The sequence below is a fragment of the Primulina eburnea genome, chromosome 18 (assembly GCF_022965805.1).
Source record: "Primulina eburnea isolate SZY01 chromosome 18, ASM2296580v1, whole genome shotgun sequence".
NCBI lineage: Eukaryota > Viridiplantae > Streptophyta > Magnoliopsida > Lamiales > Gesneriaceae > Primulina > Primulina eburnea.
The window spans coordinates 30,064,863-30,081,191 of record NC_133118.1 but is presented as its reverse complement, the minus strand read 5'-3'; the positions used below and the strand labels follow the sequence as shown (position 1 = coordinate 30,081,191).

Here is a 16,329-nt window from a genome sequence, read left to right as displayed (position 1 = left end):
GGGATACGTGGAGGGAAAACCTCGCAATGTCGATGTGGAATAATTTCGACTAAAACAACATGACTGCTGTAGTTATTTCGTATCTCATTTCGAGGATTTGAAGTTGTTGCATTTGATTTCCGTTACTTTCAAATGTTCAGAACATGGTTGAATTTTATGTCATTCTGTTTTATTTCACACAAACGTATTCTTCTGTTTTTAAGTGCTTCAGAAATGATATTGTGATGGTCATTGAAATTTCATGAACATGTTTAACTAGTTCTGTGTTATACTGCGTACATGCATAGCACAACGGCAGAAACCACATCATAATTATGGAAAGTGGTGCAACTTCGGACAGTTGTGTTGGCAAGTTGAAGAAAGCTGAGAAGACAAGATGTAGTTGGAGTGAACATGAGGAAGAATTGCTGATACAATCACTGAAAGAGGCTGCCGTCGAAGGTTGGAAGAGCGGGAATGGATTTCGGCCAGGCTATTTATCTATTCTTGAAAATCGTATGAAAATTGCATTCCCGAACACAAACTTACGTGGAAACCCACATATCAACTCGAAAGTACATGTGTGGAAGAAAATGTACGGATCTTTGGTGACGATATTAAGTAAAAGTGGGGTCGGATAGAACGACGCAGAGAAGACCATTGAAGCTTCAAATGACATATGGGAATCATTAATTAAGGTATGTTTTGTGTTTTACAAATTTGCAACATTCGTCTTCATAATAAATTGTGCATCTCAGTGTATTTTCCATCAAATTCATAGGCAGACAACAGTGTACGCTCAATGAGACACAGAAGGTGGATTTATTACCATGATTGGTGCGAAATCTTTGGTAATGATCGGGCTACCGGAGAGAAAGCTGAACATTTTACCGCAGCAGTTCAAGAGGTCCTGACAATGACACCTGAATTACCAAACATTATAGGTACGAGCCTCGAGGATTTGTTCTCCGCTGACGAGGGAGCTGCTGAGTCAATGTCACAGTCTGTAACACCATCCTCGCGAACAACAACAACGGCAAAGTCAAAAGGTAAGAAACGGAAACAGCTGGATGACGACGATGGTGCGATAGTGGAAGCCATAAATAATTTTGCGATCATCACGAAAGATACAATGACGGACCTTATCAAACAATTGACGACAACAAAACAAGCGGATGATGAGAAGATGAGCAGTGCACAAGACAGTGTTTTAAAGGTAATGGAAACAATTACAGAGTTGAGCGAGGAAGAGAAAGTTATTGTTATTGAGTTGTTGGTGGACAATCCTGCCAAGTTATCCCTTTTTTTGCGTTTGGGTGATGCCGGAAGATTGACGTTAGCGAGAAGGTTGCTAAGATGACGTTGAGGGCATGGCTTCGCATGCGGCTCTTTTTGGGTACTACGAAGTTTCCTTGCCAATCTTTGTTAGAAGTATTGTACGTGTGTTCATTATAAAACTTTCGTGTCTTTTGTTCACTCGTTCCTTGTTTTGGTTGAGCGGCAACGCTGCAGGTATATTTGTAATTTCGCTACGCGTTCACACACTTCTTATGCAGTGCAAGGAAATGACCTTATTATTGTCAATGCTTTCTCAAACATTAATTTTGTAGTTAATTGAGTATGATATACAGTAACTTATGTTCTGTGATCTTTCGAATACTAATGTTGTACTTATTTGTATTTTATACATTATGTTTTTGAAGGACAATATTTTTTGCTTCATTACAAATTTGTACTATGTATTCACATCAAATAAAGGTACTTTCTGTTCGTAGAAGTTGTTTCCCTCATTTGCATGTACCGAATTTGTTTCTTAATTTAGTGTGTACAGGGTCTGTTTCTTCAAACAATTAGAATCAACTGGAAATTGGTTTCGCATACAAAATTATATGATTCTCGTGTACTTGTGTTTCGTTTTTTCTCTGCGTACATGGTCTCTTTGGACAAAAAATTAAAATCGTCTGGAAATTGTTCTACCACAAAACATGATATTACATACACAGATAACTAGCAAATGTTCATTACGAATCGGTGAAGCGTAACCATCAAAACGTAGTCACAATACTTCTTACACAACCGATTGTGCCACATGAAGAAACCAAAGTTCTCTTGTCCACCAAAACATGAAGTACATATTTACAACAAAAGTTTAAGCCAAAATACACAAAATGGTGGTTGCAAGACCATATCACCTACGGTGTAAATTAACATGTTTACCCAGTTGTGTCGTCCGATGTTTCGATGATAACAATCGGAACGTTTTTCCCTATTGCAACACGCTTCCTGATCGAGCTACTCTCTCGAATACAACCACGCTTGTACCTGTTTAAATGCTTCATTACTTCCTTGTAATATGTGTGACCGCCAATGTCAGAAGTCGTTGCTCCGGCTGCTCCTTTCTTCACAGGCACTTTTCCGGTCACACCCACCTTTGAGGCGGTCTTTGCGTTTTGTCGAGTTGTATCATCACCGTCGAGTTCTTCATCAGATAACAGCGAGATCACCGGTATTACATACTTGCTGGTAACTGAATCTTGAGAGCAGTTAGGTACAGTGACAGACATTTTATAGCCTACAAGAAGAAGATTTGTGTTAATTCCGGATGCTTGAGTTGCACACATCAATTTTAACATACACCACTCCCTTAAATACACAACATAATGCATTTATTACACACAAAACTACCAAATTTAATGGCAAATCCTCTAAGATATAAAATTTATTTGATTTGATGTTGCAGAGAAGGTAGGTCAAACCCTATACATATACATTAAATTTTGTTCCAGTAAATGACAATTCCAATGTCTAAAGCACCAACCCTCGGCTCCAGCAATTAAGAAGGTTCAGTTGACTTGATTGCAGCCTTGACATGTGCTTAATACTGAAGCTACATTGTTTGATGCAAGGCAAGAATACAAATTTAATTATGCATATAAAGAACCAACCTTCGGCTCCAGCAATTAACAAGGTTCAATTGACCTGATTGCATCCTTCACATGTGGTTCAGTTGCCTTGATTGCATCCTTCAGTTGACTTGATTGCATTCTTCACATATATGGGTTTCTTATTGTCATCTTACCATTGTTTAATTGCATCCTTCACATGTGGTTAATACTGAAGCTACATTGTTTGATGCAAGGCAAGAATACAAATGTAATGATGCAAGTACATTGGAAATTATATTGTACATGGTAATATAAATACAATAAAGAAGCAGATTACAACTATTTCACAGAAACAAGACAACAATTACATCACCAAACACTTTCATAATCTAGTTCGCACCAACAGATAACAAAACAATAGTCCTAGGCACAACATGTTACTTACTTTGACATAAGCAAAACAAGCATGAAAAACATCATTACACATAGTAATGTGCAAAAGGAACCAAAACAACAACAAACTTGTTCGACCGATATAGCTGTGTGCTCCGCTTCACTGTTGGGTCTCCCGGCTGTGGTCGATGACATAACCGAATTATTTTGAACGTGTTGTTTCGGGTCAGTTGTATCGTCATTCTGCACAGTCGAAGATTGTGAACTAACAGTTGCATTGCGTGTTTGTGTGTGCCGACGAATTGTACCAGAAGAATTGGCATTTGGTGACAAATTTGAACTCATTTCAATTTTCGATGCTGGTTCATTGTTCGTAGAAAAGTTTTCAACATTATATTCATCGTACCAATAGAATCGGTTCCGATGTTTCAAACCGGCGGGACAGATATAGTAGTATTTCCCCGGTCTGGTAGAATATTGACCAGCTTCACGTAATACCATGTACCCATTCCCGCACTCACATTGTGGAGGTGCTTTGACATCCATCAAATCTATGGAAAATATTAAGTTACTGAATTTTAACATGAGATGGTGATATAAAAATATATAGTTATAATACAATTTTACACAAATAATGTACTCGAAAGTACAAACAATTTGGTGAAGACAGAAACAGAAAATTAGTTTTCAACTTCCACCCAAAATTTGACGATTTAAGTACTGAAATAACGAAGAATAGAAAGATGACAGTGTATTAACATGTAAAATATTCACACATACAACTTGGAACCCAGAGTAGCAGCGTCTACACTCATAAAAAAGAGAAAGGAAAGTAAAACCGAAGTTGGAATTAAAAATTATCTAAAATTTCGTCGAAAATACTCACAAACACGGCAAGTTAGAAGGTTGGACGGCGATTTTCTTTCCGCACAAACTTTTTCTCTGTCACTTTTTTTTGCGATTTCGATCGAACACGAAAACGCCCAATCCAATTTCCCCTCCTGGCCTTCCTGATTGACCTAAGACAAATCACGAATCAAAGGTGTTAGGCGACATAACAGTACATCTATGCGGGGTTATTTTCGTTCGTCGCGGCTAGGGTTTCACAAGGGAGAATGTGCGGAACAAATGAATCGAAAGCAATGGCCCGTTAGGTATCAACAAGGGTGTAAATATTTTAATTGAAATAAATTCGAAAGGGCATTTTTGGAAATTCTGAGATAAGCCATTAGTTAGTCACACCTTTAAAAATCTCACCAAACACAACATACATTTCAGCACACCTTACTAATCTTTACGTAATCATTTATTTTATCATTTATATAAAAATCATTCTTTAATCCTATCATTCGTACCAAACACAGCCTTACTCTTTTGTCCTTATCCTTATTATTTATTTACTAATTATTAAACTTTTAATCCTTATCCTTATTATTTATTAACTAATTACTAAACTTTTAAATTCAATAACCGAGATTAAAATATTTTTTGTGAAAAAACCTTACAAATAATCTATATCTATCTATATCTGTCTATACTAATCTATACTAATATAAATATATGAATGTGACGTTCATTTAATAATAATCATTAATACATAAAATTTGTTTTGTGAAAAAACCTTACAAATAATCTATATCTATCTATACTAATCTAAATATATGAATGTGACGTTCATTTAATGATAATCATTAATACATATGTTTTTTAAATCAGTTTTCAATATATGATGCTAAATACATATTACTAAATAATATATTATCTATTATTAATCTATTAAGTATATGACTTTCATTTGTGAGCTTACTATTATATTATTGTTTTTGTTTTACAATTTGTCATGTTAATGGTGTTATTTAATTCCTTTTTTTCTTAGTTTAATAAGATCATTAATAGTGTATTTAACTCAATCAAACTAATTATTATTTTAATTTACTTTAAATTTAATTTTAGTTACTTAAATTTATACATTGCCATCAAATAATAACAGGAAGACAAAGGGAAATGAGTCGGATTGAATAAAAATAAATTATTTATAAATATTAATGTCATACAAAATTTCTTTCGCCCATTTAAAATAAAAATATTTTCAGACTATTTAAGTGTCAATAAAGATATGTGATTGAGAGAAATATTTGTCTTTAAGTGATTTCAAACATTGTTTTTAAGTCATTTAATCAATTTTTTTATAAATGCTGCTAAATAAATATTACTAAATAATATGCTCCATTTGATCATTTTGTGTTCTTGCAATTAGAGGAGTTTTTTTTTTTACCTTAGCGTTAACATGTTTGATTGTTATATGTCTTTTGTATTGATCATGTAATTGTGTTTGCATTGTTTATGTGATTTGTTTGTTTGCACAAAGAAAAGAGAAAACAAAATCAAATATCCAATAAAAACGGTTATTTTTCAATTTTTTATTGTTGAGATATTTTGTTAATTTTTAAACACATAATGCATGTTTTCTGTTTGCTTAGATTACTTAGTTTGAAGTGACTTAGAAAATATTAAAGAGATTGAAATATGTATTCGTTTTTACCTTATGTCTCATAATATCAAGAGATAACATTTTTTATTTATTAGGGCAAATGTATTTTCAAACTTCTGTCTATAAATCAATATTTAAATTTTTTACGACATTATTATATTCTCTAATCAATTTTTTTATTTAAATTGATAGAAGACATTTTAATTTGAGTTTTTGTGTTCTTGCTTATATTATTTTTGTAATATTATTTATCATGAAAATAATAGGTGAACTACAAAATTTGGTAGGTCTAAGAGTCATCTGGTGAACGACAAATATGGATAAATTATTAAAATATATAATATCCAGTAGATTTTTGGCATGCGATTTTGCTCTAATTCAATGATTATGCATGATTCTAAATTTTAATTATATCACAAGTTAACACATGCTTTGTTGTTGCTAGATATATTTAGTCAATAGTCTAATATGTTTCTATGGTTTAAGAAAAATTGTGTGACTTTGTATTATATTTTTACGGCTGCTTTTCTAAATGGTTTTATTATGATTTCAAGGCACCATTTTTCATGTGTTTTTTAAAGAAGTGAAATGAATATCTATAAAACGATGACATTAATAAGGCTTCTTCTCTTTATTTGAAAAAAAAATTAGAAAATTTATACAAATTGTGAATAATATGAGTTAATATTTAATTTGAGAGTGATTTATGCTTTTTATTGCTCGTATATACTTCAATTTTTTTGTTATTGTACTAAATAAATTATTTTTAAACTTTGAGTTATAATTTTTTTTCTTATCGAGGTTGTTTGTGTTATGATTTTTTTATTCGTTTTGGTTAGTATTGTTGGCGGTAATTACAAATATGGATAAATTATTAAAATATATAATATCCAGTAGATTTTTGGCATGTGATTTTGCTCTAATTCAATGATTATGCATGATTCTAAATTTTAATTATATCACAAGTTAACGCATGCTTTGTTGTTGCTAGATATATTTAGTCAATAGTCTAATATGTTTCTATGGTTTAAGAAAAATTGTTTGACTTTGTATTATATTTTTACGGCTGCTTTTCTAAATGGTTTTATTATGATTTCAAGGCACCATTTTTCATTTGTTTTTTAAAGAAGTGAAATGAATATCTATAAAACGATGACATTAATAAGGCTTCTTCTCTTTATTTGAAAAAAAAATTGAAAAATTTATACAAATTATGAATAATATGAGTTAATATTTAATTTGAGAGTGATTTATGTTTTTTATTGCTCGTATATACTTCAATTTTTTTGTTATTGTACTAAATAAATTATTTTTAAACTTTGAGTTATAATTTTTTTTCTTATCGAGGTTGTTTGTGTTATGATTTTTTTATTCGTTTTGGTTAGTATTGTTGGCGGTAATTACAAAAATGGATAAATTATTAAAATATATAATATCCAGTAGATTTTTGTCATGCGATTTTGCTCTAATTCAATGATTATGCATGATTCTAAATTTTAATTATATCACAAGTTAACACATGCTTTGTTGTTGCTAGATATATTTAGTCAATAGTCTAATATGTTTCTATGGTTTAAGAAAAATTGTGTGACTTTGTATTATATTTTTACGGCTGCTTTTCTAAATGGTTTTATTATGATTTCAAGGCACCATTTTTCATGTGTTTTTTAAAGAAGTGAAATGAATATCTATAAAACGATGACATTAATAAGGCTTCTTCTCTTTATTTGAAAAAAAAATTAGAAAAGTTATACAAATTGTGAATAATATGAGTTAATATTTAATTTGAGAGTGATTTATGCTTTTTATTGCTCGTATATACTTCAATTTTTTTGTTATTGTACTAAATAAATTATTTTTAAACTTTGAGTTATAATTTTTTTTTCTTATCGAGGTTGTTTGTGTTATGATTTTTTTATTCGTTTTGGTTAGTATTGTTGGCGGTAATTACAAATATGGATAAATTATTAAAATATATAATATCCAGTAGATTTTTGGCATGCGATTTTGCTCTAATTCAATGATTATGCATGATTCTAAATTTTAATTATATCACAAGTTAACGCATGCTTTGTTGTTGCTAGATATATTTAGTCAATAGTCTAATATGTTTCTATGGTTTAAGAAAAATTGTGTGACTTTGTATTATATTTTTACGGCTGCTTTTCTAAATGGTTTTATTATGATTTCAAGGCACCATTTTTCATGTGTTTTTTAAAGAAGTGAAATGAATATCTATAAAACGATGACATTAATAAGGCTTCTTCTCTTTATTTGAAAAAAAAAATTGAAAAATTTATACAAATTATGAATAATATGAGTTAATATTTAATTTGAGAGTGATTTATGTTTTTTATTGCTCGTATATACTTCAATTTTTTTGTTATTGTACTAAATAAATTATTTTTAAACTTTGAGTTATAATTTTTTTTCTTATCGAGGTTGTTTGTGTTATGATTTTTTTATTCGTTTTGGTTAGTATTGTTGGCGGTAATTACAAAAATGGATAAATTATTAAAATATATAATATCCAGTAGATTTTTGGCATGCGATTTTGCTCTAATTCAATGATTATGCATGATTCTAAATTTTAATTATATCACAAGTTAACGCATGCTTTGTTGTTGCTAGATATATTTAGTCAATAGTCTAATATGTTTCTATGGTTTAAGAAAAATTGTGTGACTTTGTATTATATTTTTACGGCTGCTTTTCTAAATGGTTTTATTATGATTTCAAGGCATCATTTTTCATGTGTTTTTTAAAGAAGTGAAATGAATATATATAAAACGATGACATTAATAAGGCTTCTTCTCTTTATTTGAAAAAAAAATTGAAAAATTTATACAAATTGTGAATAATATGAGTTAATATTTAATTTGAGAGTGATTTATGCTTTTTATTGCTCGTATATATTTTAATTTTTTGTTATTGTACTAAATAAATTATTTTTAAACTTTGAGTTATAATTTTTTTCTTATCGAGGTTGTTTGTGTTATGATTTTTTTATTCGTTTTGGTTAGTATTGTTGGCGGTAATTGATTTTTCTGATATTATATCATGTGTCTTGTTGTTTATATAAAAATAAGTATGAGAGTACATCAATCAAAGCCACGTATTTTGGGTCTTCTGTTCTACGAAGAGAATAGTAAATGGTTTCTGTGAATTATATAATTTCTTGGTTTTTCATACATATAGTCTACGAAATGCGTCGAATTTTGAACAAAAAAGTTTTGACAAACATAGTTGATGAAAAAAAAGACATGTTAAATAAAAAAAAAAATAATGTTGTGTATTACTATGTTGGGTGCGATAATTGTCTCTGCTTGGCAGAGCGGTCGAACCGTGGTGCTTGAGCTGTTGTGCGGTTTAAAAAGATTTGAGTTGCACAATTACTACTAGCTATAGCTTTTGGTAAAACGACAAGCGATCGGTCTTACAATTGGTATCAGAGCGAAGGTCACGGGTTCGATTCCCATTGATTGCAAGGAGTGCAATTATTGGGAGGAAGATTGTTGGATGCAATAATTGTCCATGCTTGCTTGAGCGGCCGAACTGTGGTGCTTGAGTTGTTGCGCGATTTAAAAGATTTGAGTTGCACCATTACTACTAGCTATAGCTTTTGGTAAAGCGGCAAGCGTTCGGTCCTACATATTATGTCCTAATTTCTGTATGATATAATTCAAGCACATTTTTTTATAGATATTTGAAATTAGGTATAATTAAGTAACATGAAACATATACATATATATTAAATCATATTTAAAGCAAAATCTTAAGATCAAGAATGATTCAGATTTAAATTTCAACGAAACATAATGAAGAAGGAATTGAAGAATTGTATGTGTACGTTAAGTGTTATATAATGATTATGTTGCTACTTCATGGTTGTGCGACGTATGAATGTCATATAAAATTTCAATATTTCTCAATAAAATAGTTTTTTTCAAAAAGAAAAAATTATTCATTTAGAAAAAGAAATACATGAAAAGCAAATTGTGCATAATTCTCATTCTATTTATAATGGTATGAGAACAATTCTAAAACATTGTTGACACAATATAATAGATCAATTCTGTGTATTTTACTGAGACATTGAGTCAGTTTCACTTTATTTTCTCCAATATTATCTCGATATATTTCAAGGTGATACGAGATTGTTTTTGTCTCTTTTTTTAGTCAAAGTGTCTAACTAGCTAATTCATAACATATATGATGGTAGCATAGAAAAATCATCGTCAAATAAATTCACTTAGCAAAATATTGAAATTCAAATAAAATTCTACAATATTTCATCAAATTAATTTTGACTATCATAAAATGCTCATCAAATCTAAATGGTTATATTATTAGATGAGATATTGAATAAGACAAATACTTTGACATATATTTGAATGATATCTCATATGCATATCTTAATTACATTATTCATATCTCTTCTCAAGCTTTTTAAAATATAATAATTAATTTTGTATATCGTTCCACAAGATATAAAATATTATAAAACAAAATATAAACTCGGAAGAAAATTTGTTTTGTTTCAATGAATAATATAATATTATGTTCTAAACGCAACAAATGAGATTGAAACTATATCATCATCATGACATGATGCTCGCAATCATTATTTCAAAGCTTCCAAAAAATGACGATCAAGATGACTTTCTTGAATTGTGTCAAATTAAATGAGTACACAATTCTAAGATATAGCCATTTGAAAAAATTCAAGTATTTTTCTCACACTGATTGAGAAATAGTTGTTAAAAATTTATTAACCTTACAGCTGTATGTTGATAATATTGATACTAAATATATAAAAATGATATCACAAATATCACAATATTTGAAGAAGGTGCAACACCATTCATTAGTTATGTTGTTGAAAAATATATAGGTTATAAATACTTTTAGTCACAAATGAAAACTTATCACGAGTAAAAGCATTTTTTCTTAGGAGTTATAGTTGATTATTGTCAAAAGCTGAAAAATCATTTAACAACAAAAAAATAGTCGGAAAAATAAGATTATCAAATAAAAACAATATAGAAAATCGAAAAAATGTCGTGATAAAGAAGCAAACTACGAGCATGTCAGATCCCGGATAAGAATTGTAAATAACATAATAGATGTTAAAGACGATCAGATACTTGTTGAGCATATCAAAATAATTATATGTATATTATAACAATCTACGACAAAGAGCTGTTGAGTTGTCAAAATCAACCAAGAAGCATATTGCAAAGTGTGTCAAGTGGATAAGATACTTTCTCTGATTTATATACCTTCTATGGTCATGATTTTTTTATTTTTTATGACTTAGTTTGTTTCAGTTGATAAATGTTAATGACCATGTTTTAATTCATTTAAATATTATTAAAATTTCGTACATATATTTTCAGTAGTTTAGTTTTTTACGTGCAACACACGTGCATTTTTCTAGTTATACATAAAATTTATAATAAAAACTATATTATACACAGAATTTTAATATATCACAATAATATTATGAAAATTAAAACTGTAACATGAACTCATAAAAGCTATATCTGTTCCAAATACAAATCATAAAGAGTAATTAATAAACGTATGAAAAACTTATAAATCTGCATTCTCCCAAAAGCACAATATCCTTCTGGACAAGCTTGGGATAGTGAGAGTTTACAGCATTCCTAAATAAAAACTTGGGTATTCGGAATAAATGTGGAACATTTAAAAGAACAGCTTTCTTTCCGTGTTCTCGGCGTTTTCAAAACAGTGCAACGAGATGAATTTCCAAGAAAGCATATAACCATAAGCGGATTCACAAATGCGCATACGGTGAAGCTGCATAAAAAAACAAACTTGATCAAAAAAGAATGTTCAACATGCAAGGCAGCAGTAACATGACTATTATCATACCAATCAACCAAAGGAAATAGTCAGATTTTTTTATCCTCTCTCATGCTCCAGGCCCTATGTTCCATAGTTTAATAGAACAATGTTTGGGACTAAAGGAAGTTGACTCCAAGTCCAGACAGTCCCCATTGCAGGTCTCTAGAGCTCTCATATAATTGTCTTTGCACTCTGAGGAATCTCTTTTTCCGTACGAACCAAATTTTCTGCAAAAAAAGATGGCTGGCATCCTAGATTCTCAACTACAAGTTGACACAGGTGGCCATTTCTTTCTGTTCATTTCTTCAAGAATGGTTAAGCCATTTCAAGAATGATATACTTTCAGTGTTATACTGTGTCCAACATGAAACTTGTAATTGATTTTAAAACACTGGTTTTCTTGTTGAGACCTAATTCTATCTTTATCAATTTCTCAAGATATTTTCTTATGAAATTTTGTTCTAGCATCTATCCCTGCTTCCGGTTTTAGGAATTATCATTTACATAAGGAGGCATCAGGTATAATTCCATAAATGTGGATAATATTTTCATTAGATAGTAACCCCAGAGTTAAAATACTAATGTTCCCGCATTCATGCATGCTTCAGAAAAAAATCATTTTATAAACATAAGAGAAAAAGGAATTACCGACAAAACAACTCAAAATTTGAGCCAATATAAACGACTACAACCAGCGGATCCACCTCACAATTATCAAAATTATTAGCTCTTACATCACAGCTATCAACATTCTTTCAATTATTTTTGTCAATAAGTTACAGAATCAACATTTGTCCGTTGCAAACCAGTGAAGTTCTGACAACAATACATAATTCTGTGAGCGAACTTTCAACCCTTAAGGTAACTATAAAAAAGGTAACATTTTCCGGATTAAAATAAGGTTTATAATGCATATAATTCAAGGATCTAAAATTTGCTAGACGCTAGTCGGGCGCTAGACCAGCGCCTAGGCAGCCTAGGCGAGGGCTACGCACCGCTAGGCGGATTCCACGGTATCAAGAGACTTGTAATGCTTCTTAGAATAAATTTCAACCCAAACTTTGTTAAAATCCAATTGACACCTGGTTCATTCCTCATGTTTCTGCTTAAGGCCGGTCAAGATAACAGGCAAAGCAAGAAAAATCAAAATAAAGAAAAAAATTACCTTTAAGACCTGGTTCGATTTTCTTGTGTGCGCAGAAGTATACAGACGGAAAAGATGAGAGTGGTAAGCGCAAGCCAACAAATTGTGTTTTTAATTGGGCTTTCAATACCTATAATTATTTCTTATGTCATGTTCTAATTTTAACCGGGCTTCCAAAAAAATAAAATCTCAAAACAACTCTAAACGCCTAGGACTGCCTAGGTGCCCTTGCCACCTAGAACCTTTTCGGTATGGTCGGGAGGCGTAGGCGGCCGCCTAACCCGAGTTTTAGAACACTGATATAACTCACTTTATTTCAAAACTTTTGAATACATAATATATCTATTGTGAAAGAAAATATACCCCTATCAGAATTCGAACGTGCAACGAGGTAAACATATCGACTCATATCTATCATTTAACGGCCTAGCCAAGCATCGTCGCTGTCATTCAGAGTTTAAGAGAATGACATGGTGAGGATACTTCATTAAGTAGATATCAGATGTTAATCTAGAGATGCGATACTGAAGTCTTCCATTAAAAAAAAATTAGCTAGCAAACATACATTGAGTCTAAACTCTAATCCCACAAGCTGGTTGTTGGAAATAAACACAACGGTGAAGACCAGTGGCTGATTATATAATCCATAACTAGATCTTTAGCTCTTAACATTTCTGACTGCATAAGTGTTTTCAATTAGCTTAGTATAGCTACATTTCACACTAATTATTCGACTAATGTTGCATCGAAATGCTATTTGTTACAAGGCAAACAAATCATATTACAGCTGAACACAACAAGCTTATACTAAAATAGCATGATTTTGAAAGGATAACCAAGCTACATTGCACTTTCATAGAATTAGTTGAATAATGAAATTAGGCAGTTACCAAATTCGTGGTCTTTCTCTATTTCCTAAATAGTAAAAACATGCTAAATACAGGTAAGTTCAAGGTAATTTATTGGTCAATAATTTCAACAACAGACTGAAAATACAAACAACTTAATTGCAAACTTGCAACGAAAAGTCACATTACCTAACAACTTTGCTGAAGGCGGCGGTGCAGAAGCTAACTCCTATGTTCACCCTTTTGATGAACTGAATGTCGAAAATCAAACTGATCTACATACACCAAAGGAGTAACAGTCTCATTCCTAATCCTCTTAATATTGGGGCTCACCAATCCCCTATGCCTAAAGCCATACAAGTTCAAAACTTGATTATCCGCAAAGTTGAAAGCCCTCTCCATGCTCTTCAAACACCTCTCAACCGGATAATCCCCATAACTCCCACAAGGTTTGCAGCCAACGAAATGTGTCACAAATGGCCACCTGTCATCACCCAGTCCCGGGTGGTATTTTTCAATCATTTCCTCATACCGGTCCACTAGACCCTCCCAATATCCGTGTAAATAAAACGAGTTCTCAACAAAAACCTTATTCATCCATTTATCGTTTTGAGAAATCAGCAAATATATCAATGCAGATTGATCATCTGCCTCGAATGCTGGCCGACCCTTCAAATTTGCTGTCAAGATCTTGCCAGCCTCCTCACGAACAGGACCCTTGGGGCCCATTGGAGCCCAAGCATCCAACAAGTCCAATGACCACTGACAATTTCGGAACAAGAAACTACCGGTGTTCAGCGCGATCCATGACTTCTGATCAAACAACAGATCAGGGTAACCATGAATAACCATATTATGATCCTTGTACTTAAATACAGGTATCTCAAATGCCATATCAGTAAACAAAGCATCACTATCCATCCACCAAACCCACTCCACCTCAGGATGAGCCAACATCAACCCTCGAATCAAAGGCAACTTAGCCCAATACCCTGCCAATTCCTTATCTAAATGAGCCATATTATACACAATCTCAATCCCATGTATTCTGCAATAATCAATCTTGTTCTTCGCAGCTTTCAACAAATAATGATCCCCAATCGCATTATCACAAGGGTTCGGTGGGGAACCTGTGACGAGCAAAATCCGAGGTTTTCCGTTAACATTATTGGGAAACATCGGATTCTTTTCAAGCCATGCCTTTCTGTCTCCATCCCAGTTACTGATTTTGGGCCCTAAAGCAAAAGTCCTGTTCGGGTTGAAAAACTCCTCGGCTTGGTCCTCCGGGTCATCCGGGTCCTTATCCGATCGAATCTCCGCGAGGATCCGATTGATTTCTTCTTGGAGATTCTGATTTTCAGCTTCCGCTTCATAGGACACAAGGTTGCCGATACCAATCGTGCCGCGGAGTACCAGAATAGTAACGAATCCACATAGTATCGTGATCTTGACGTTGTTGAAGGTTTTACTGATCTGCCTGCCACGTGGGAGGAGAGCGGCGGCACGGACACGAGATCCACCGTTGGAGGCGGCGGTTGTCGTCGGTAGTGCGCTAGAAGTCCGTTTCTGAGCTGCAAACGGGCTTTCAGAACCCATCAGCCAAGAAAATCAACACAAAAAACCCAGAAAAACGTGGCTTCCTCTCTCTGTAATGTGGATGCACAGACAAGGAAAGCAAGTGGGAAGAATTCGCCGACCGGAATGGATTTGTTTAATGGAATACTAACGTGGGAGTGTGAGTGATGAATGGGAGCTGTTTCCGGGCTGGATTTATTCCACGTGCCTAAATTTTTTGACTCTATTATTACATGATGAGTATGTCCTATTTCCTAAATGTGTTCACAAATCGAATCAAACTGAATCCTAAAATCAAAACCAAATCATAATATTTAGTTTTCACTGATTTTAAAATTAATCAAATCGAAAAAATTAATTCGGCATAAAATTTTGACTAAAAGTAAATCGAATCAAACCGATTATATCTCGAGTCCTACAATTTTAGGATTTTTTTTATGGCAAAAACTTGTGTGAGACAGTCTCACGTGTCATATTTTGTGAGACGAATCTTTTATTTGGGTCATACATGAAAAAGTATTACTTTGTATGCTAAGAGTATTACTTTTTATTGTGAATATCGGTATGGTTGATTCGTCTCACAGATAAAGATTCGTGAGACCGTCTCACAATAGACCTACTCTTTTTTTATAAGTTGCCATGTTTTCCACCTGTAATTTGTAAAGTATTTAAATTTATGACATTTTGTTCACGATCAAATAAAATGTTCATTCAAAATCTGTGAGATGAGTCGATTCGATCCGTATTTTCGATGAAAAATAGTATATTTGTCATAAAAAGTAATATTTTTCATAATTCGAGTCTGAATAAAAGATCTGTCTCATAAAATTGACATGTAAAACTATTTTCTGTTAGTGTTTTTTTTTTAAATTTTTGACACAGAGATCTCGATCTCGATATGAATCTATGAATAGGCTAGTACTTTTCATGAAAACGTAATCTCATGGCAACGCTTATCATGGCGAAACCTCGTACGATTTTTTCAATTCCAATTTCCAATAGTCACATTTCAGATTTGTTTTCTTAGTTTTTGATTTATTATGTAAAAACCAAGTAAATTTCACAAGTTGAGAAACATGATTATAATTTTTCTTTCTTTCTTTATTTTATTTTTTATAAGTAGATTGACACGATCGATTATAA

General features: G+C 32.1%; 1 protein-coding gene across 3 annotated transcripts; it reads right to left on the bottom strand.

Annotated features, from left to right (window-relative positions):
• Nucleotides 1-11,251: 11,251 nt before the first annotated feature.
• On the bottom strand, nucleotides 11,252-15,411 carry LOC140819401 (probable xyloglucan 6-xylosyltransferase 5). 3 transcript variants are annotated; one of them, XR_012115220.1, is made up of 3 exons: nucleotides 13,801-15,411; nucleotides 12,785-12,893; nucleotides 11,252-11,571 (listed from the first exon to the last, which is right to left on the bottom strand). XR_012115220.1 is itself a non-coding variant. In XM_073179483.1 (2 exons), the coding sequence occupies exon 1, from the start codon at nucleotides 15,205-15,207 to the stop codon at nucleotides 13,834-13,836; it is 1,374 nt and encodes a 457-aa protein (XP_073035584.1). In that variant the 5' UTR covers nucleotides 15,208-15,410; the 3' UTR covers nucleotides 11,252-11,571; nucleotides 13,801-13,833. The 3 variants fall into 3 exon arrangements, 1 of the variants encoding a protein (XP_073035584.1); XR_012115221.1 differs by lacking the exon at nucleotides 12,785-12,893 and adding an exon at nucleotides 11,647-11,811; XM_073179483.1 differs by lacking the exon at nucleotides 12,785-12,893 and having other exon boundaries at nucleotides 13,801-15,410.
• Between the last annotated feature and the right edge of the window lie 918 nt (nucleotides 15,412-16,329).